Raw genomic sequence first — 23,295 nt, 5'->3', positions numbered from 1 at the left:
ATGCACCTAGATAATTCATAGCTTGAAGTTTTTATCTCAAACATTTTGATACTCCCTTCCGAAATAAGTTTTATCTGACCATACATTCAGTTTAAACTAATATCATTTAAGAGTGAACTTCTAGCTTTTGGTTTACTAAGTGGGATCTGGCTCCTCTACCATGCAAAAGAGGCGACGGCTCAGACCAATGCCCTGAAGCACTTCATCACGAAACCCAACACACAAGAACACGTTTCGAGATGCTCCAAGGCATTGGATCTCTCTCTCTCTCTCTCTCTCTCTCTCTCTCTCTCTCTCTCTCTCTCTCTCTCTCTCTGGGTCAGTAGAGTAGCCCTTCCCTAGTAAGTGCTGCTGTGATGGTAAGGGACCTCATCTATTTCAAGTACCCCGTGGATAAGGTTATCCTAGGCAGGTTTGTCCACTCCTCATGCTGATGTGGCAAAATCAGCTCACATATATATCTTTAGTTCACTCAGTTTTTTTTTTTTTTTTTTTTTTTAAAAAAAAAAATGATAGTTATCGGGCTAAGAAAATTAATCAATCGTGGGCATGAACCTGGACGAGAATCCAGTTCAGGGGAGAGAAGAATAAGGAGGACCACGTGTCGGTGACTTCAGAGTGACAAGTCAGCTCCACGAGTGTCTTATTTTGTCCGTTTCGACCTCTTCTTAATTGGCTTATAGCCTAATAGTTCAGTTACCTGCGACAAAATCTTGGCGAGAAAGTTGTTAATGGGTGAAGCCAGCGAAGCCAAAATGCCAGTAGCAGTAGGAGGAGGAGGTTCTGGCACGGGATTGTTGGAAGGTAGTATACCTCAGCAGAAATCCTTCGATGGGATCCCCTTCCCAGCGATCGTCTCTTCCGACGCTTCTTTTGATTTCGATCTTTCTCGATTCATCGACGCCATAACCCACCACAAGTCATGGCTACAAGGTCTGCTTCATTGTAGCGGAGCTCTTCTTCTGAGAGGTTTCCCTGTTGTTACAGCTTCCGATTTCGACAGCGTCGTTCAGGCTTTCGGCTATGACGAGTTACCCTACGTTGGAGGAGCTGCTCCCCGCACCAATGTCGTCGGTCGTGTCTTCACTGCCAATGAATCCCCTCCTGACCAGAAAATCCCCTTTCACCATGAGATGGCTCAGGTTGGAATTTCGATTCTTCAAAATTGTATTTGTCTTCGTTTTCTATTGAGTTCTTATTTAATATTTTTCGATCTTATTGGGTTTGACCTTAATAATCTATGGAACAGGTTCCTGAGTTCCCTTCCAAGCTGTTTTTCTTTTGTGAGGAAGAACCAGCCAGTGGGGGTGAAACTCCGATTGTTCTCAGTCATCTTGTTTATAACAGGATGAAGGAGAAGTACCCGGAATTCGTTGAGAAGCTGGACGAATTGGGTCTGATTTATACCAGGATATTAGGGGTTGGAGATGATCCTTCTTCTCCCATCGGCCGTGGGTGGCAGTCCACTTTCTTAACCACCGATAAGAGCGTAGCAGAGGAAAGGTATGAGTCTCCTCCCTCTCTGTTTTTCATTTATTTTTAATGTAATTATTTCTTAATCATTTAATATGAGAAATATAAGTACTATTATAGTATCAATTTGGGAGTATTTCCATTTGGTTGATGCATTGGGTGATTGGGTAGAATGGTTTTGTCATGTCCTACATCACTTATCACCGTTATCTTGCCAAAAGCCTTCGTTTTTTTCTGATCTGCTCTGTTTCATATTCTTGTCTGTTTTAATTTTAAGATTCCCTGGGGCCACCAATGTGTGGGCACTTTGGAATTTATTCTTTTATTAATTATAAAATTGAAATAGGCTACGTCTGGGTGAGTGGGATGTGAAAATTGATCATGAAGGATCTATTTTCTCTGCTGTATACAGAGATTTTGTATTATCTTTAGGAGGAAAAGGAAATCCTAGATTGTCATCAATGAAAGCCATCTAGGTCTTGTATGGGAGCTTATCCTTGTCATTGAAAACAGCTTCCGTTCAATTTAGAGACTACCATGGCCATCTGGCTTGCTATTTACTCTTGCATTCTCTAAATGAATGATCCCTTTGTGCCTCCAAATGTGACCTCTATCCTTCAAATATATATATATATATATATATTCCATCTAACAGTGGTACAGAAACCAAATAGAAAGATTCGGTCTATAATGGATTTAATGTCATAAGATAGCCCATTTCCCCATGTCCTAATATGATGCAAATGTAGCAGATATGTCTCTTTGCCTTAAAAGAAACTACTACTAAACTTTCTGATAAGTTATTGCAGTCCCGGAACCTGTTTTCCTGAAGTTGAGCATAAGAACTTGACCCAATTAACTGTTGTATGTGACAGAGCCATCATAGTTTTCTTGTATGGATAATTTTGTCTGGAAGAGGATTTATTTTCAGACATCCTTTAATATCTTTCTATTTGAATATCCAAGTAATTGACAACCCTAAGAAAAAGAGCTCAATGGAATGCAAGAAAAGAACGGGGGAAAAAATTTTTGAAAGAAGAGAGAAAAAAAACTTTACTTTCGTTATTACTTTTGTCTTATTATGTTTTTCTTTTATTTTCTATCCATTTCTGCATTCCAAACATAGCCATAGTGACTTGAAATGTTTTCTTTGGGGGCTTGTCAGTAGGATCAAAACATCCTTTGTCAAAATGAATTGAAGGGAAAGAAAATGCTTGTTCTGAGAGATAAGTCTGCTTCATGGAGAAATTTTGATGAACATAATGTAATTTATGTGTCTTGGTTATATTTGAATGCAATTTGTGAACTGTTTATAGGTTCTTTTTAATTTTTGTTGTGTTATGTCGACTCATCGTTCCTCTAATACTGTCTCCATCTGATAACTTTCAAATCCTTATAGGGTGTTCTGTTGGCAATCGTCTGTTGTATCATGAATTTACTACTCACTCTACAAATCATAACATGTGACAGGGCTGCCCGGCTTGGTATGAAGCTGGAATGGATGGAAGATGGGGTGAAAACAATAACGGGTCCGATCCCAGCTATTAAATTTGAACAGACAAGAGGGCGCAAAATTTGGTTTAATAGTATGGTAGCTGCTTATACAGGCTGGGAGGATGCACGTAATGATCCTGTGAAAGCAGTCACTTTTGGGGATGGGACACCATTGCCATCTAAAATTATCTACGATTGCCTAAAAATCTTGGACAATGAATCTGTTGCCATTCCTTGGCAAAAGGGTGACATCCTACTTCTAGACAACTTGGCTGTCCTTCATTCTCGACGATCATTCAAACCACCTCGTCGTATACTGGCTTCACTCTGCAAGTAGTAGGTGCAGTTTCTATTTTCCTGTTCACGGACACCAATTTGTACAATTAATTACCTCCTACACGCCATTATGCATAAACAGATGAGAGAATAGTTACAATTAACTGCTTATGTTTCTTATTATGGAAAAAGGTTGAGCACCTAGCTTTATTCATATATGCATCCTATCTATCTTTTTTTTTATTAATCTTTGATTGATATCAGAACGTGCTGACCTGATGTGTTACTTCATAGATATGAAATTTATGAGCTTCTGAAGCAATGTAAGATGGTTTAAACTGCTAAAGTCAATGGGATGAATGCAGAGGCCTGAACCTATTTTCTAGTTATGTAAACTTACAGTACTAGGAGTTAACAGTATTGCATGTACACAGTTTAAAAACACATCAACCTCTACTATCAATTTATCAGGAGCCAAATAAGATATTTAAACAGATGAAATTCTATGGCTGGGGCAGTATTCATAGTTAATATCCATTCCTTTGCTTGGTAATTTTAGATGTTCAATCAGTGTCGGATAGTTTGTTCAGGTTGAGTAGAGTGGATTTCACTTTATTCTATTTTTCACTGCATTTCTCAGTATTGCTGAAGGGACAGAAGAGCCTGGAGTGACAGCCTTTCGGATCTTTAAGACATTCCAAGCAGTACCAGCACAGTGCCCTGCAGTTGCAAAGGCATCTTCCGTCACCTCCCCTGCACTCTCTCCAAACCTGACACCCAAGAAGTAACCAAGTTATGGTAGAAACAATCATCATAGAAGGGATAGGCCAAGAAAAACAACCAAACAAAACTATGAAAAAGTATCAGTAAGGTGAGACCAAGTGGTGTCAAGATTAGTTCTTCAGTTCTTTACCTCTGGGTGACCATTCTAGTTGCTGCAACAGATGTGGCAGAGAGTGCTTGTCTTTCAGCTATTTCGACTGCGTCCAAAACCTGATCTGTAGTTCCAAGATGGAAACTTCAGTTACTTCATCTTTCTTAAATCACTGAACAAATTATGTTACCATGTGTTTGCAATATGTTCAAAGGACTATATACATGAAAAATATCCTATACATTTTGAAACCACGTACAGAGTTGGCTTCACTTACTGACGGCATCAAGTGAAGCCAAGAGGACCTCTCCAGGAACCATGCCCAAGAATGCCTTTCCAGCCTGGGTCCGAGCCAAAGGTTCCACCACGGATCCAGTGGCAACCGTGATTCCATCTAGTAGAGATTTACTCATCTTCTCAGTCATCTTTGATATCTTCCTTGCCCTGTAACAGATGAAAACAATGTATACTAAGTTATGTAGCCTGGGCATCGGCCTAACTGTAGTGTTGTGAGTAAGAAAAGATTATGCAACTGGTGAAAGCAGAAATATGATGATATAGACATTTTAGTTGCATTAAGACTTCCCAGGTCCTATTCTTTAATACCGTTTTAGGCTTTTCTCTATTCCACCATTTTTGGTCTTGCCAGCACTTATGTTGCTTTTGTTTCCCGTTGCAGGAATGCTGTTCTTCTCTCCAACCTGACTTAGAATCATCTCTCCTCCCTGTTGAACCTGCATTTGTCATTCTGTTATTATACAAGTGTTATTTTGTTTAAAAAGAAACGGAATTTCATACAGCCGAAGGTTTTGTCACCACGGTTCTCTCTTCACCCACACCCATAGTGATCGCAATCACCCTATGATTGGACTATTAGAACAGTGAGTTTCATCATTAACTCCCACATGTGCGCCCTATTGACAATGTTCCAAAAAGCCCCTTGCTTAGTCGGATCAAAGGGTCAGATGTTATGGCTGAAGAGATTTTCCCCTTACCATGGGTGAAGGAAAACTCAGTCCTTCCATATATGCAGCTGCAAAATATAATTTTAACAGCAGTTGTTAGTCAATGAGGGAATGTCTAAGCTCAACCTGGTCCTGAGTTTAACCCTGATTTATATGATACAATTTTTAGGGATATCATCCTATCCTTTTATCCAGACTAGTGAAATCTAGGTCGTTGATTCTTATACCCAATTTGTGCAAGTTTCTAACTTCATCAAATACAAAAGGTAAGCCCAATCTTAGAAAAATCAAGGCCACTTAGGGTCAGCCTGGCCCAATCAATGTCAATTAGGGCGGGGTTGGGTTGGGTTGGCATGAGCTTGGTGGGGTTGGGCTTGGGCATGAACCTGAAGGGTTGGATTGGGTTTGGATTGAGTTTTGGGAACTTAGGGTTGGGCTGGGGTTGTAAGAAACCCGGCCCTATCTCACCCCTTGTGGAGATGTTTACGCATAAGCTATTACCCCTGGACAGGTCAGTTCCCTCTCTCTCTCTCTCTCTCTCTCTCTCTCTCTCATGAGGAGTTTTAAGTGGTTCGGCATGAATGCTACAATTACACGAGAGAACCATATAATTTTTAACTAACAAAGAAAAATCTCTGCACAACTCACCACCTCACTATATAATCTTCCTTGCTTATGTCCAAAGTTCTCCGCAAAGAGAATTTTTTTAGGAAACCCTAACCCTCACATAATTACAATTTTACTCATATACATGAAATGAACCTTAAATCTGACACAAATAAAAGAGAACCCAACAAGCGTTTAAATTTTGTACTCATATATATGAATGTTGTATTATTATATCCTTTCCTTTTGCATTCTCATAAATTTATTTAATTTCATTTATTGGAAGTACTCCTACTTTATCAATTTATCTTGCTATAATCTTTGTAAGTATATATATTTTGTGAGAATTCAAACACTTAAAAGTAAGGACCGAGTTTCCCTAAGGCCATAGTGAACAGGAATCCTTTCACCGTGCATCATTAGGTCACTCGAGTGGGGCGCGGGATCTCCAACCTTTGGATCACATGGTGAAACTCACTGCGTGGTCAAGGGAAACTTTCTCCTAAAAGCAATGACTAACCTTTAACCAAAAGAAAAAGTAATTTCATAAATGATTAACCTATGGAAAAGCTTAATATTAATTAGTAAGTGTCAAATAATGTCCTTAGTCATACCTTCTTGGTGTAAGCATTGGTACATCCGAAAATTCCCTTGACGATTTGGCCTGTGCTTTCAACAATTGCCTTTGCTAAGACATTATTGTAGTCATCAACCTTTGGAGCAAAATCCCTCCAATCAAGGAGTCCATTTTTAGTGGAAGAGGGACTGCTAGAAAAGCATGAATGCTCCTTCAGAAATGAATCCAGTGCACCCAGTTCATTCCTTGATTGTTCAGAGAAAGAGACACCATAGCTCAGAGGATCACCATCTTTAACAGGCAATGAGAAAAGATAGTGGAGAGAGTCAAGCTTCACCACTGGCTCATCTTTAGTGAGTGGCCATTGAAGGTCATCACCAACTCTGACAATAGTGGCAAGGCCAAAATTATCTTCAGTAAGCCTGACTAGTGTGAAATATCCATTTGTGAGTTCAGCTGTGTCACCTTCTTCCATGAGATGAACTGTGCATCTTGGGATCTGCAACAACACTTCTTCTTTGCGTTTTCTTGTTTCTGGGTTCTTTTGTTTTGATGAATAGGCCATGTCAGGGTAGTTGTTATTGCTGGTAGAGGAGATATTTTTGCGACGATGGCCGGATCTGAAGCAAGCCATGTCCTCTACTCTTGTCTTTCTATGTATTTAAAAGCTTGCAGAAGAGGGGTGAGGGGGAGAGGGGTTGTTATAAGATGGAGACATACGTGAATGAAAAGAAGGTAAGAGCATAACTATGATTGATTCCTTGTTTAAGAGCATGGTTGAAAGTTATTCTTTAATTGATTGATTCCATGTTCTGCAACCTTTATACCATTCCTGAGAATATATAGTTTCACATAAAGGGAAGGATTGGTGTTTTAATTCGGTGAAATGGAATTTGGCTGATTAAGCAGATAACGATAATGTCCTTGTGGTTTGTTGAGTTAACATAGTTGGGGGTATGATGTCATGTATTCTGTTGCACGGGTTTGTGGATTGATTTTGGATGATCGTTAAAAGTCCAAGGGTCATTGAAATTTTTTAGGGTTATATGGGTATTTTGATAAAACAATACCTATATTTATTCACTATGAATTGTACTCTGAGGTATATTCTCTATAATTTGAGAGGCGTGGGGATGAACAATTGCAGCCTTACTCTCCAAACAATACCTATATTTATTCACTATGAATTGTACTTTGAGGTATTCTTTATAATTTGAGAGGCGTGGGGATGAACAGTTGCAACCTTACTCTCCATTGATGGTGAAGCGTATCTCTTCTTAGTGTGGACATAGGCAATCTTGTCAAACCAATTAAATCGTTGTATTGTGTAATTGGGACACCAATGATGTAGATTACAGACCCAATTACTGAATGGGCTCTCAGGTCTTACAGCTCACTTCTTAGAAGACTGCCGATTGCCAAGACTTAAAAAGCAAACTACCTGTGCATGTATGTTTCACGTATGATTAGGTGATGATATCTTTACATTTTTTACTTTTATAATTACTCTACCATGTGAATCCATAATGGCATCAGCTAGGATAGATGTCATGGTTCCACGTGGAAGGTGGAGTAATAATCTTACATCAGAAGTGGGTAGCCTAATATGAAGACTTGTCGGTACTTAGGCACGTCTCCTTAACGGCTAACTTTTGAGAATGAGTTCTACCCAAGTTTCTAACACTAAGCGTATATGAAATTTACATGTATAAGTAGAGGATGCGGTCTCGTTGGGGTTATTGAGATTGTGATCTAAAAGTCCATATAATGCCCTTGCAGGAAAAGCTTATATCTAGTAATCTATTTTCCTTCTTGTTCTTTTTATTCGGGATAAATAACAGGAAACAGGTTTTTTGAACGGCCCAGCCAAGTCATGAAGCCACGCAAGTCCAACACAGCTTCAAGCTTCAGGGGTGTAACTGAGCTCTCACCAAAAAAAAAAAAAGTGTAACTGAGCAGAAACATGTTGGATTTAAATGAATTTTAAAGAAAATAAAATAAAATACTTCTTTTGTGTTTTTACTTGTTTTATCTCCCACAAATGTTGAACCCAAGACTTTTTTGATGTTGCAGAGTAAAATAAGGCTTATATAGTGGAATGGAAACTAAGGAGCACTCTTGGTATAATAGTAAGGTATGAACATTGTGACCTGATGGTCAAACGGTCAAAAAAAATCTCAACATTCTCGGGGTAAAGTTGCATAGTTTTTGCCTCCGGGATCTCACACATGTGAAAGCCTAATGCACCGGATATGTTATTTTTAGTAGAATGAAAACTACAACGGCAGGATTCTATGAAAGAAAGACTCACCATGCCCTCAAAGACAGGTCCAATGCATGTAGTGTTCTCTATTTGACTCTAAAGAAGATTTACCCACATCACATGAGATTCAACCAACGTGTCACCAACATTGGCAATTTTACATTCAACACCAGCCTAAATTTGTTAGACGTCATTAATGGTTAGTTTTCTCTCTCTCTCTCTCTCTCTCTCTCTCTCTCTCTCTCTCTCTCTCTCTCTCTCAGAACACATCTCAATCTTGAACTCTTTTAGACATGTGTTTCCAACGGGTACATCTCCTTTATAAATAGAGAACGTCCTTGATACTGATGATCCTCAAGATGTCTTTCAAGAGCCCTTTTTTTTTTTTTTTTTTTTTTTTTTTAATCAGTTCTGTTTGAAAGCCTGTTCCGAGTATGAATACAACTTTGCAGAACTCGAGAGGAAGCGCAACAGAATAGTGCAGACTACTTGCAAATTTCATTGGTTGTTTTATCTTAGAATCTGATACTCACTTTACCCAGTTGCACCATTAGAGACATACAGTTTAAGGACAATGTTAAGTGACACGATTGAGTCCGCGTACTCATTTGATTTGGAGACCCATTTATCCTGCAAACATTTTTCAATGGCTATGGGTGTTAGGAAACCTACGGTCATCGTGGGTGGCCATGAAAGATCCTGTGAACTCCAATGTGAATCGATGAAGAAAAAGTGAAAAAAAGAAAGGAATTTGGAAAGTCAGTATAGAAAATCCATGTAGGGCCGGATGCCCAATAACAAGTCAGGATACAAAGATTTTCTTGTCAGTTGTCAGATACCTGTTGCCATTGGAGTTGGACTTATAGAACAGAAGTCTGCAATCATCCAAACATTTCACAAAGAAACCCTAATTAATGACCTGCAGCTGGAAGATCCGGGGTTCACTCACTTTTGGGGCCCAAACCAAAAGGTCGATCCCCACTCATAAAGGAACAAAGAAAAAGGGCTATAAAGCAAAGAACAATTTTGAAAAACTTGTAATCCAAATCTAATCATTCACATGATAAGAAGTTAGAAAACTAGAAATTATTCATCTTTTCTCACTTGTCAAGTTTGACATATATATATATAACATTCTTTTGATAAACCCATATTACTGCTTTTTTTTTTTTTTGTGGGAACTTCTTGAAGTCTAACCTACCTTCATGTTCCATCGAAAACATTATAGAAGTAAAAGGAAAATGGCTAATAGCAGAAACAAGCAACCCAAATAACTTACTTTGGATTGAAGTAACCAAATTCTTCTTTAATCTCTATCTGTAAATATCATATCACAAAATTTTCTCACAAAGTGGACATCAAAAGAATTCAAGACTTTTGATTTCAGCGAATAAAAAGGTGAATATGATGGGTGGCGGGCATGAAATGCTACCACTCACCACTTTAAGTGGATCATCCATGTGACTATACATACACATAATACACAGAGGAACATAAAAAGTCCACATGGGGATGAGGAAAGAAGATGAGAAACTAATCACATCATCTACCTCCCTTGCACAAGGCCACTGAAGACTTGGCTGTTCCCGGCGAGAGTTGCTTCCCACTCCACAGAGGATAGAAGGATCTGTGACAGGGAAATCACCACTTGCTTCACGTCTGGCCTCAATATGGGATCATCATCCACACACTGCTTCGCCAGCATAGCCATCTAGTCAAACAGATACAACCACAAATTGAGATAAAGGTGACTTGACGAATTTTTTTTTTGGGTATTAACGTAAGTTGATAAATTATAGAATCAATAGAAGTGCTTCAAAAGAACTAGCTTTTTTCTGCATGGTTCAATCTTCGACATAAGCCTTTGGGCTCCAGGGCATTGAGGTGTTGGTATCCTCTAGCACATAGAAACAAGAGGCAATAAGTTTTTGAAGTATCTACAGTTGATTCCATGTAGTCCAATATGCACTAATCCAATGTCTTGTATTTTATTTTAATCTTCGTGTTATGGTTTAAGCCCCACTACATAACACTTTGTAACTGAAGCTATAAGCATTCTCACAGAAGACAAGTCGTTTCTTCATCCAGATATAAATGAATAACTGTCATGCAGTTCTGGTTGATTTGCAGACCTGAAGTGTAATTTTTTCATTTTCTGTACCCTTCACTTCTAGTTCTACTTTGTAAGGTGAACCGGAACTTTAACCTCATAAAAGTTCAACCATCATGATCCCAATTAGTCGAGTGCAAACAAAAGCCAATTTAGATCAGTTGAGGGTGATATTTACCTTGCATACACAATCGTGGGGATACAAATCCATCAAATTAGGGTCAATGTAGTCCTTCAAGCTTGACATGCTCATTGAGTTGGGGGAGTTCCTAAGAGCTGCCAGCATCTGAAAACTTTCATCAGTTAGAAAATAAAGTATCATCTAATAAATAATTTGCTTGCATATCAAAAAATAAGTTCAAAGAATTAGAATTAAAACAGGTTTTCTAAGAGAATATTTTGAAGTTAGCTTGCTAATTTCTAGCTTCAGGAATTGGCAGCTAGCATGCTTTGGAAGAAGCAGGCTTTATGAGATCAACCGGAGATACAAAAACCCAAAGTATACAAAAGGAAAGAGGAGATAAAACTGTTCCTAGAGTCCTGTAGAAAAAACAGCACAGAGTTTTTCACCTACTACATACCTTTATAAACCTAATAGCACAGTAGGAACTGTCTTATCACTGATCAATTTCTGAAACTATATTAAAATTAAATTTTGTATAATTGATCCATGGACAGGTGAAATGATGGCCCCGCCCCAGTGAAATAGAAAAACCTACCCCTGTTGATGCCCCTGTGCGCCACCTCATTGGGTTGACTTTGTAAATGGGTAGAAGGATTTTTTGGATTGGAGTTTCAGCTTATTTTTTTGCAGAGGGTGGTCTCAGTTGTGGCAAGTGTACAGCACCCTGAGTGTACAGGTTGCTTTTTTTCTTTCTTTCTTTATTTATTTATTTATTATTATTTTTTTTTGGCATAGCATTAATACAATACTCTTTTTTTTTTTTAATTAATAAAAGAAGTATTACCCATTCTTTAATATTTTTTCCCCGGGCTCCCTTTTCATTGTTACATTGTCTAAGACTGCATCTTGATGTGCCTTTTCAGAAATAAAGATATGCAAAATATGAATTTGTTGAGAATCCAACACTTTCTATTATCATTTATTAGTTTTTTTTTTTTTTTTTTTCATCTCTATTTTAGTGTTTTAAAGAAAAAAAAATTGTGACACAATTGCCAAACCATTTCAATACATGTTTGTCCCATCTCTTTAGGTCTGGATTCAATGCAGCAAACCATTCATCCAATAATGTAGATCTCAGTGTTACTCTGTCTGGATGAAAATGTTCATCTTATTAATCCCAAATTTCTAGTTTCCAGGTATAATAACTGTGAGTACTTTGGGGGTGGGTACATAAACTTTAGTCATATTCACAAACACCTTGTTGTCTCCAAGGTGGTGATGTAAGAAGTTGTAACCTTCTTTGATTGCTCCTTGTCTTATTCCCGAAAAAATTTTAAGTCAAAAGTAAAATTTTCAAAAAATTTTTGAAAATGAGTATCATCATGTCATTTTCAAGAGCTGCCACTGTTCACATGTAATGACAGGATTTACCTTCACTGAAAAAAAATATATGTGTTATACTAAAAGGGAAAAAAAAAAGTGAGGTTACATCTATTCACCAACCTTGGCTCCAACAAGATTTTCCCTTAACAAAATTTTAATATAATTAAGGAATCAAACTGATTTAAGTTGAGGCAAATATTGAGTTCACGGAAAATTATCTCTATATCAATTGAATGTCCAGTCGGGGGGCCAATAGAGTGTGCAGCACCAAAACTTACAATGGACGCCAATGAACGTCTTTCTGGATTTTTCATCTCCAAGCCTTCAGTTCGTGTAATTGCTTCTTTTCCAGAAATTAGCTCAAAAAGAACGACGCCAAATGCATAAACATCACTTTTGGCTGTAGCAAGGCCATCACTCAGGTACCTGATGAAGAAAAACAACAGTGAAATAATCAATAGAAAAGTTCGAGATGAATCTCAATTACCTATACCCACAAAGAGTAGATTTGCTTACTCTGGAGCCAAATAACCAAATGTTCCTACAACCCTGGTTGTAGTAGCTTCTCCTTCACCAGATTTTCCAACAAGTTTTGCTAGTCCAAAATCTGAAATCTACATGTAAAACCAAAGTCAATCAGATGCACCAATAAATATTAGAATGGAAAACAAGGATCCCAAATAAGTCAGCACCTTTGCCCTCAAGGTACTATCAAGCAAGATGTTACTTGTCTTGATATCGCGATGAACATAATGGGTCTTAGTATGTTCGTGAATGTATTCAAGACCTCTAGCAGCGTCTAAAGCAATCTGAACCCGCACGATCCATGAAAGGGATGTATGACCTGAAGAACATGGAACAAGAAGTGCCAGTTCATGTCAAAACCAAATGAAACATTATTAATTAATTATGCAGCCAAACGTGCATTAACAAAATCCAGCTCACCCTCCCCCTGCCCCCCCCCCCCCAAAAAAAAGGCGTAAAATAGATGCAAAATAATTAGATGAATGTAGCATCCACACAGAGAAAAGAATAGACATAACCTAAAATGAGAAGGTGGTGGTGCTCTATAATACTTTTCACAACAGAAACTTAGATCAACTTAAGCTTAAATTTAACTGGCAGCAATATGGATAGAGCATTTTTCATCATCCCAACCCCATGATCGGGACTTGAAATAAGGGCTTCAAGAATTAAGTATAGTCACAAGAGAATTTATTTGAACAACTATTGGTATAGGTTTTGGAAACCAACTAACTAAATGTGACAGATTAAAAATCTCATGGATTTACAGACTGATGGTATTACTCCTGTAACTGGACTATAGTTTTGTGATTCTCCAGTCCATATTTCTCAGATCAATGACATGGTAGCTGATTTGTACACATCATTGGAAACCAAAGTTTCCTGGGACATTACATCACAGGTAAAGGTGAATAACCTTTTTATTGGTAACAGGTGAATAACATTAACTTCCTTGTAAAAAAAACCATAGGATTATACATGTAACTTCTGCTAACTAATCACTTTGGTGTTCTAAAAATTACACTTTGATAATCACATGAACTTGTGGAAAAAAAGGCCAGATAATTCAGAACTGAATTTGAGTAATCAAAACAGTACCAAAATAGGATCTTTTCTCAGAGAATAAAAATCCAGATTAGGAGAATAATTAATAGAAGAAAATTAGATGGTCATATGGCCACCAAACTCCAATCAAATTTAGTATACAAGGTATAGATCAATTGCTGAAATTCAGAAACCGATCCAACTGCTGGATGAAAAGATATTGAGGCAGCCCTAGTTGGACCAGGAGAGGGATAGAAAAGTAATTTCACCACTCAAAACTGATTTGAGAGAGAGGAATATGTTGATTAATCAATTGTGATTATGTACTATAAATCTCAGCAATATCAGATTAGTATAACCAGCAAACAGAGTCAATATTCAGAAAGCAAAATCCTAACATAAGATATAAGGAAAGAATGGGAATTTCAGTATAACTCAAGATCTGATCTGGACCAAAATCTGATCAAAATTTGACGAATCATATAATGGCTAGATTCTCCTAACTCAAATTCGTGCAAAAGAACACTTGTATATAATTCATGATCAGATTAGGAATTGCATAAAATTCAGAACAGTAATTGTTAATGCATGAAAAGATAGAAGAAAAAGTTGGCAATAAGAGAAACAGGCGAGCTTCACACCGCATGGCAGTTGGATAGATCAACCACAAGGAGTTTTTCACCAGAGGAGAAGAGAAGCAGCAGAAAAGCTTTTCATTAATCAAATTTCATGTATAATGCTAGGTCCCTTTACAAACTTATATAGAAACTCAAAAATAGACTTAAAATTAAAAAGAAAGGCCTAACCCAACAACAACGCAGCCTATTCCCAACTAAATGGGATTGGCTACATGGATCCATGCAAAGATAAAATAAGAATAGTAAAAGTGAAAGGAAAGTCCAATAAATTCCAGTTTATTGTTCTGTTGTGTATTCAGGCAAGGATAAGTCCAATAAATTCTAGTTCTGTTTTAAGTCCATTTACTAGACCTAGTTGTGATAGGATACTTGCATTACGGCTTGTGATTTAGAAGTCCCTAATATGTTAGTAGTTTTTTTCTTTCTCTGATGGGATATGTTTCCAGCTTTCCTTTATGGAGTGTATTTGGACTCTATCCAATTCTATAATTAAAGAGTAAGGAGTAGGTCCTCCCCATGACTTTCAGAATAACAATAGCTTTCTGCTTGCTGGTACTGAGGAGTTCAGGCCATATTCTTCTGTGAGATGCAATGGGACCCAGGTGGATTCCAGGTTAGGGTACAGGTGGGATTCCAGCCAGGCAAATCAGATGGTATTCTTGATTATATCTCTCTTATCTTCTCAACCTCTTTCCATCGACTCAGGTCGGTTTCTGCTATTTTTCTAAACCCTTGGGCTATTATTTTTCTGTTTCTCTTTTGCTTTCCTAACATTAGTCTGCTAGTTACTACTAGAGAGCAGGTGTCGGTACAACGGTAAGGTTTCTCCATTGCGACCTAGTAGTCGTGGGTTCAAGTCAGGAAACAGCCTCTACGTGAGGCGGCGGGGGTAAGGCTGTATACATTATGACCCTCCCCAGAACCTGCAGTAGCGGGAAACTCGTGCACTGGGTGCCCTTTTTTTCAGTCTATTAGTTACTATTTTGGCTTATCTTCTTCAATATCTTCTAATTTCCATTTTCCAGTTCTGTTTCCAATCAGAAACCTGTTCATCAATTTCAGAAATCCTACTTGAAGTTACTTCTTCAAAATTGTCAAATTCCAATCACTAATTCTGTTCATCCATTGATACTGTTTTGAATCCTTAATAGCCTGCTATCGATTTCTGAAGTTATCGTCAGTGTTTGGCTTCCTAATCCAAGTCGGTTACTTGCATATCTCTGAATCTGATCATCAGTTTTCAATTAAACTTCAGTGGACTGTTCCTCTTCATAGAGAGACTCTTTGACCATAATTTTATAAGCATCTGATTTGTTTCTGTCGAGTTATTGACTTTCATGAACCCCTGGTCGTTCCAATCCTGCGGTTTACCCCTGGTTGTTCCAATCCTGTGGTTTTGGGTTTTCTAAACTATAATTCCATCAGGTGACTTAGAAGTCCATAGTACAAGATCTCGGAGAATTCTCAGTTTCAAGAGATCTCGAGATGAAACAACATACGAGATGCAAATAATAAAGTATCTCAATTGAGATTTTGGTATCTCGGCAAAATCTTGGTTATCTCGCCCAATTTTGGCCAGTTTGCGAAGAAAACCATCCCCATCTCTTATTTTTTCCCTATCTTGGCCGAATCTTACCCAAAGAAGCTTTGAGCAAACTTACACAAATTTTGTGATTCAATTGGAGAAAAACATGATTCGCCCTCAGCAACAATATAATGGTTATGATCCAGCCTGCCACTTTTTTCAATACTAGGAGTCATCCTGATGGAGACATCATGGTGTACAGATGCAAGAAGAGGAAGAAACAGCCATCTTTGTGGCTGGAAGAATAGAAAGAAGAGGAAGAAAGAAGAAGAAGAAAAAGGAGGAAGAAAAGGAGGCTCGATCCAGCCTTCCCAGCACTGGATCGAATCTCTCTCTTTCCAGGTCTCAGCAAATCTTGTGGGCCCCATTAGTTGTTAGTTTAGTAGTTTATTTTTAGAATATTATTTTCCTTGTTAGTCTTTTAATTAATTAGGAAACTACTTTATTAGTTAGTTTTTAGGAAGTCTTTATTTACTTTCCAATTGGTTTTTTTTATTTATTTTTAGTAACTAAGTTTATCATTTATGTAATGGCCTAGGCCACGATGGAATCAATGAAAGATTATTGAAAGCAGCCTATGAGCAAACCTCCCCACCCCCTCTCACGATTCTCTCCCTCTCGTTAATCCCTCTCTTTTCCCTCTCTCGGTTCCTCTCTTTCTTGCCTCCTTTCTTTTTCTCGGTTTCTTCCCCTCTCCCTCTTTCTCTCAGCTATCTTAATATTGCAGCCTCTCTTATTTTTTTTTTCTAGTATAATTGTTGAAGACAGGTGCTCTTCCCTCAAGCAGCCAAGGATCGATCAAAGTACCATTGTCTTCCTGCACTACTGTTAGGGATACTGCTGCACTTTATTTTCTGTACTATTGTCAATAAATGTTGTCCTCCCTTTAAGCAAACAAGAGTTGCAACAATTCCAGATGGTTTTCTTCTACAGCACTCAATCTGGACAGCAATTCTCAATCTCGATAGACCTTGATTTCTTCTTCTCTTCTCTGTTTGGACAGTGGACAGGTAGGTAATTAAACGAAACTCCCCACCCCCATTAATCCTCTGTTATATGTTTGCAGTCCATTATCATTGAAACCAGCCCTTGCCCCTTCGTTTATGCCTATTTTAGCTACTGTTTTAAGACGTTTCTTCACTGTTATGTCTCCAAAACCCTTACTGATTTTCTATTTTAGTTGGCTGCTAGAGGACATTGATTGTTTGCATATCTTATTTGGTGCCTAGATTGATTTGTGCTGAACCTAACATTCGCATGATGTTTGTTCCCTTCCCCATGTCCCCACTTGAAGCTTTAGTAAGTTATTATGTGTTTTTCCGCTTAGATTGATATTGCTCCTGGCTACATGTTGATTTGTCTTTATTTATTGCATGTTGAATTTTGTTTTGTTGAGCATATCTAAATCCCAACCTAATCTCAGGACCCCCTTAAGTTTGTCTTACCTTAATTGAGTCACTCTTGTAGGGACCCTAGTTTTCTAGGAAATCCCCTACATCACATCCACTTGTATTGCTTACTCTATCTGACTCTTGGTAAATCTAATATATGTGATTCAACAATGTATGATGCCTAATTTATTAAATGGTTTATAATTTGATGTCTTTTAATTCCTAATGCTTATTTAGGTTGTTTTACTTGAATTATATGTGTTCTAGTAATACTGAAGTTTGTGTAGAATAGCCTAGGGTAGAGATTGTATACATTGTATACAGCGTAAACTACCAACCTAGGGTTTGAAGTCCAAGTAATATTTTGGGTTTGATTATCCAACTTTTTCATCAACCATATGGTCCGAAGTCGAAGTAATATTTTGGGTTTGATTATCTAATGTTTTCATTGTGTTTTCATGTCAATGTGAAAACGGTGACAGAGTTGTTGATCTCAAGACGGCTTCAAGTGAAAATAGCCCCTACGGTTCCAAGAAGGATTATTGAAGTAATTTGGCAATGCCCCCCTGCGGATTGCTTCAAGCTCAATATCGATGGATGTTCTTTAGGTAACCCGAGCTGCGTAGGAGCTGGAGGAATTATTCGTGATTGCACTAGAACTCCAAAAAGAAGCTTCGCAATTTATGAAGGGATTACGACAAACTAATATGCAAAGTTTGCAGCCTTTTTTGCTGGTATTCATCAAGCGAGGGATATGAATGTCAACCACCTATGGATTGAAGGAGATTCCGAATCAGTAGTGTCTTGCATTAAAAATAACAAAATTCCTTGGTTTTTTCAGCAGAAATGGAGATATTACAAAAGGTACCTTCAAAATACTACATGGTCGATTACTCATGTTTTCCGAGAGGGTAATAGTGTGGCTAATAAGCTTGCGAAACATGCTGCTACTTCAAGACAAACAACTATTTGGGATGACACTCTTATTTTTATTTTGGTAGATGTAGTCTGGGATGCTCACTTGAGACCCAAGTTTAGATTGTAAAAAAAAAAATTCCCTTTGCTTTGATTGGGTTTCTGATGTAGGGGGTTCCTAGGTGACTAGGTCTCCTACAAAATTAACTAGCTAGGTAGGGTTGACTCAAGGGGCTTAGGTAGATAGGATCAAAGAATCTCAGCCAACACGATTAAGCATGCAAGATAAAACGAGACTAATAAACAAAGTAGCCAAAAGCAATAATAATCTAGACAGAAAAACACATAAATTCTTACTCAAGTTTCAAATGGGGGCATGGGGAAGGGAACAAACGACATACGAGTATTAGGTTCAGCACAAATCCATCTAGACAGCCAAATTAGATATGCAAACAATCGATAAAATAGGCATAAACAAAGGAGAAAGGCAAGCTTCAACGTCAATGGGTTGTATATATATAATAGGGATTAATGGAGGTGGGGAGGGTTTAGTTTAATGTTTTACCATACTGCTGTTCAGATCTGAGGAGAGAAGAAGAGATCAAGGTCCTCCAAAATAAAGAGGTTGCAGTCCACTTTTAGTTGATGAAGATACATCCAGTCGATTGTAGAGAGAGCAGCACCAGCGTAGGGTAAACAACAACCGAGAGTAGTAGCAGCAGTGATGTAAAGGCAGCAGTGTGCAGCAGCAGCACTATTGTAACGGCAGTAGTACGTAGCAGCAGCAGTGAGGTAAAGGCAGCAGGTGCAGCAGGTGCAGCAGAGCAGTTTTGTACCGGCAGAAATAGGTTACAGCAGCAGTGAAGTAAAGGCAGCAAGTGCAGCAGAGCAGTTTTGTACCGGCAGAAATAGGTTGCAGCAGCAGTGAAGTAAAGGCAGCAGGTGCAGCAGCAGCAGTTTTTGTAACAGCAGTGATGTGTTGCAGCAGCAGTGGGCAGCGATGGGGGAGGTCAGCAGTGACAAAAACAGCAGCAGAAACAAAAAAAAGAAATAAGATTGAAAAGAAAGAGAGGGAGGCGAGACAAGAAGACTGAGAGAAGAGAGAGCCAAGAGAGTAAGGGAGGAAAGAGGCGAGAGAGAAAGGTGAGAAAACGAGAGAGAGAGAGAGAGAACTGTGAGGGGTTTGGGGGTTTATTCTTGGTCTTTTTTTTTTAATTCTCATTCATTAAACTCAATCGTGGCCTAAGCCATTACATAAATATCAATCTACTTACTAAAAATAAAAAGAGTTAATTGACTAGTAAATAAAGACTTTCTAAAAACTAATCAACCAATAAAGTAGTTTCCTAATTAATTAAAAGATTAACAAGGAAAAGAATATACTACAAATAAACTACTAAACTAATAACTAATGGGACCCACAAGATCTTCTAAAATCTGGATCGAGCTTTCCTTCTTCCTCCTTCTTTATTCTTCTTCTTTCTATTCTTCCAGCCACAAAGATGGCTGCTTCTTCTTCTTCTTGCGCCTGTACACTTTGATGTCCCCATCAGTTTCTCTTCTGCTGATGGCAATGCCGAAGGTGGAAGAGTAACTCAATGGTTTTCATTTGTAATCTCTTTTATAGATCAGATTATTTATTAATACAATACATTTGCTGATTCTTAGCAAAAAAAGAAGGCCTAAAATAGGTTGGGTGACAAGTTTTAGAACCTAACTTGCTGGAAAAAAAGCAAGGTTTCGGCAAGATCTCAAGATATCTCACTTTCGGGCCTGACCGAAACCATGCCCAAAACCGAGACCTCGAATCTTGCTTAGAACCAATTAAAAACAGGTGTAATGAATACATATCAAAGAAAATAAATCAAATTTATAGTGCAAGGACTTTCCAAACTAGTGAAGCTGAGAATAACCAAATTCCTGCAGTAATAAATGAATTTGTTTACACCAACGCTTAATCACATACTTACCCTTGCTCTGAGGATCATGCAGATGGCTTCTTAGAGAACCCTTTTGTGCATGCTCATAAATAAGGAAAAGGTCATCCTCGGTAGCTGCAAATCCAATCAATTCTACCTTGACAGAATTAATTCAAACTCAGAGTCAAAGCTTAATGTGTAAGCGGAATAAGTTGTGAAAATACAAAAAGAAACAGGGAATTTGATAAGCACAAGGAGCAATACCAAATTTGCATGATGGACTTTGCATAGAACTTTCATCTCTGACATGAATTCTTTAGTCTTAGTAGCTGTCATTTTTTTTATTGCAACGTCCTGACAGGTTTCCAAAAAAAATCTATTTGTAGTTACCCTGATAAAGGACATCACCATACATAATTCTGAAAAGCATCATTGCAAGATCAAAGGCTGTATACCTGGTCTCGAAGAACTCCATAATACACAGAACCATATGTTCCATGCCCAAGCAGATTTGAATCGGAGAAACCATCAGTTGAGGAAAGAATTTGTTCATATGTGAAAACAATAGGTTTCTCCATCTCAAATACATCAGTCTCCATAGCTGTAAGAAGTAAGAAGTGGATATTAGATGCAGGGCATTTAAGCTTAAATTCTTTGAAGGGGTTTTAAGAATCAAAATCGAACTGTAAAATGAGGTTGATATAAGCCAAAAGAACTTGTAAGTAGCACAAAAAGGTTTCTCTAGCAGCAAAGAACTGGCAGCGACCAAATTAAATTATTGTGCAAATCCAGTAGAACTTACAATCCACATCGGAAGAATAGATGAACACAAATATTATGTCTCATCGCAACATTCAAACTCCAAAACAAATAATTTATTCATTAAGGCAAAAAAAAAAAAGAGGGTTCAAGAAACACAATTCAGGATGTAATAAGAATATGCTTTACAACAGTAATCTCATTAGTTGTTTAGAAATTACACCTTTAGGAATATTTATTTGGAGATCACTAGATTCTTCATTAGTTGGCTTCCAGTTCTCTGATTTGCAGCGGAAAGACCGTCCTGAAGCACAACAGAAACTTGTTGTCCAAAGGATATGAAATTTATGAGAGGTCTTTCCATCAGGATCTTTTGCACGACTGCGTGGGATAGAGGCACTCCAGATGGATGACTTGAATGCAACATAGATAAGTATGGCTGCAAGTATCACAACAAGACCAACTCCTAGGCTCCCTATAATCCACCCATATGACAGATGTGTCTTATGATTTGCATGATTTGCTGCAAAACAGGAAGTGTACAAGTCATTACATTTCCAATTAGTAGGAAAAAGGAGAAAAAGAAGGCCATTGTAACAGAAATGGAACAAAGTAGGATAAAAAAGAGCTTAAGAGTATGCCTTCATCATGAGTAAATGTCTGTGATACGTAGAAAGGCATAACCAGCTTGACATATGATGTGGGCAACCTCTTGATAAGTTTTACTACTAAATAACTTATGACAATGTACTCTGACAGTGGAGCAATGGACTATCAATTAGAATGTGGCTAGGGGACAAATTCCTTCTCCAAAGTGGATGATGCCTCGGTTTTGGGAATTTTTTTTGTTTTCCCCAATTGTTTTTAGCTAGTTTCTAGGCTTACCTTTTCTCGATTAGGGTTATGGGAAAGTTTGCAGGCTCTTGGTTGCTGTTTTGGAGTTTGCTATTTTATTTTTGACGGGGAAGGGGAGAAATTTGGCTTTACAAGGCTAATCACAGTCTTGCCCGACAGTTGAGGGTCTGGTATCTTTTCCCTATTTTTCCATCTTCTCTTTATAAGTTCTTCTCTCTGTTCTGGCATTTTCTTTTGTTGGGGGAGAGAGATTTTTGTTCCTTCCAACCATTTTATATAACTCTAAGGCGGGGTAGGGGATACTCTGTTCCTTCTAACCATTTCATATAAGAGGGTATTGTATTTCTGTTCCATCTAACCATTTTATATAACTCGAGGGGGTCAAGCATCTCTATTCCATCCTATTCTTTCTCACGACATCATTGTATTCTTTTTATTATTTCCTCTTCTTACTTGACGCGATCACTGAATGTCCCACTAAATTTTCAAAACACTCATACAGAATCCACAGGATAAAATATATATCAATACATACCTGATGAAGTGTAGACAGATGGTGCAGGAACAGGAGCGGGAGAAATCTCCTTCTCCAGAGGATAAGGCTCACCAGGAACTACAAAAGACAACATTATTACAATAATTAAGGGATCTAGGCATGGATAATCAAAGGGGAAGACTCCACAGCTTACAATCGACAAATCAAAAAGAATAATACAAAGAATAAACCATATTAGAATAAGTTGAGTATGAACTTAAAGATATTTAAGTTTGAAATTTCCATCTTTCTAGCAACATCAGGGTAACCAGTCCAAGAATAAACATAAATCAAATCAGACTGAAAATTTTTAGACATGATTGAAGTGGGTAACAGAAAAAAAATGCAGTTCAAAAACAAAATGAAGACAATACAAAGGTTACATAGCAGCATCATATTTGGTGGGGGGAAAAGAATCAACCAACTTGAGGACTCAACAACCCAAGGATTGGGAATCATTCAACTCTGAGAAAAGGCTATAATAAGCACTCGAAGATAAAAGAAAAGTACATGTCCCTCATGTCAGCTGCAACTCCCAGAAAAGGCCAAAAAGGCACTCAAAGCTGGCCCAAGTCATTTTATTCTCTCTGTCCCTTGACTTTTTCTTTTGTTGTGTTCCACTCCCTCTTAACAATGCAACACAAAGACAACTTGAGAGTTTAAAAATGAGTCAACACATATCTCCCTCAAACCATAGCAGAAGAAAACCTGGAATTTGGATGAACTCTTAACATCTTAACATATTGAGAAATTCACTCAATATGCTTCGTATCTTTTTTTCTATTCGTCATTCCTAAGTGCATATGCAGAGAGGTCTCCTCAGCAACAGACCTTTGCCTCTGCTTTGATGAGGAGGTTGTTAGGAATTTACTTAGGAAACCCCCTTTAACCCTTTTTAAAAATGGACAAGGCCTATGCTTTTATTCTTTTTAACATCCTTGGCCAAGTGAGGGTTTCTTTTTTTTTTTTTTTTTTTTTTTTTTT

At 37.9% G+C, this 23,295-nt stretch overlaps 3 protein-coding genes across 3 annotated transcripts in view; 1 reads left to right on the top strand and 2 right to left on the bottom strand.

Moving 5' to 3' along the window:
- The first annotated feature begins 692 nt into the window (after window positions 1-692).
- Window positions 693-3,457, top strand: LOC122072021 (clavaminate synthase-like protein At3g21360). Its single transcript, XM_042636533.1, has 3 exons — window positions 693-1,142; window positions 1,250-1,503; window positions 2,944-3,457. The coding sequence occupies exons 1-3, from the start codon at window positions 732-734 to the stop codon at window positions 3,302-3,304; spliced, it is 1,026 nt and encodes a 341-aa protein (XP_042492467.1). The 5' UTR covers window positions 693-731; the 3' UTR covers window positions 3,305-3,457.
- Window positions 3,458-3,677: 220 nt separating this feature from the next.
- LOC122072020 (senescence/dehydration-associated protein At4g35985, chloroplastic-like) lies at window positions 3,678-6,954 on the bottom strand. Its single transcript, XM_042636532.1, has 5 exons — window positions 6,303-6,954; window positions 4,724-4,851; window positions 4,395-4,561; window positions 4,157-4,241; window positions 3,678-4,013 (listed from the first exon to the last, which is right to left on the bottom strand). Exons 1-5 carry the CDS (start codon window positions 6,897-6,899, stop codon window positions 3,851-3,853), a joined length of 1,140 nt encoding a protein of 379 aa, XP_042492466.1. The 5' UTR covers window positions 6,900-6,954; the 3' UTR covers window positions 3,678-3,850.
- Window positions 6,955-9,807: 2,853 nt separating this feature from the next.
- Window positions 9,808-23,295, bottom strand: part of LOC122063018 (lysM domain receptor-like kinase 3) — a 15,758-nt gene continuing 2,270 nt past the window's right edge. The window contains exons 2-11 of the mRNA XM_042626674.1: window positions 22,312-22,389; window positions 21,145-21,444; window positions 20,618-20,763; window positions 20,427-20,516; window positions 20,214-20,319; window positions 12,838-12,989; window positions 12,662-12,759; window positions 12,424-12,571; window positions 10,817-10,924; window positions 9,808-10,239 (exon numbers count right to left, since the gene is read on the bottom strand). Of these exons, the coding sequence (XP_042482608.1) occupies window positions 10,075-10,239; window positions 10,817-10,924; window positions 12,424-12,571; window positions 12,662-12,759; window positions 12,838-12,989; window positions 20,214-20,319; window positions 20,427-20,516; window positions 20,618-20,763; window positions 21,145-21,444; window positions 22,312-22,389 (1,391 nt within the window). The 3' untranslated portion in view covers window positions 9,808-10,074. The remainder of the gene's footprint in view (window positions 10,240-10,816; window positions 10,925-12,423; window positions 12,572-12,661; window positions 12,760-12,837; window positions 12,990-20,213; window positions 20,320-20,426; window positions 20,517-20,617; window positions 20,764-21,144; window positions 21,445-22,311; window positions 22,390-23,295) is intronic.

This window comes from Macadamia integrifolia, chromosome 2 (genome assembly GCF_013358625.1).
Source record: "Macadamia integrifolia cultivar HAES 741 chromosome 2, SCU_Mint_v3, whole genome shotgun sequence".
Classification (NCBI taxonomy): domain Eukaryota; kingdom Viridiplantae; phylum Streptophyta; class Magnoliopsida; order Proteales; family Proteaceae; genus Macadamia; species Macadamia integrifolia.
The sequence above is the reverse complement of the archived record's forward strand: the minus strand, read 5'-3'. Positions and strand labels throughout refer to the sequence as shown.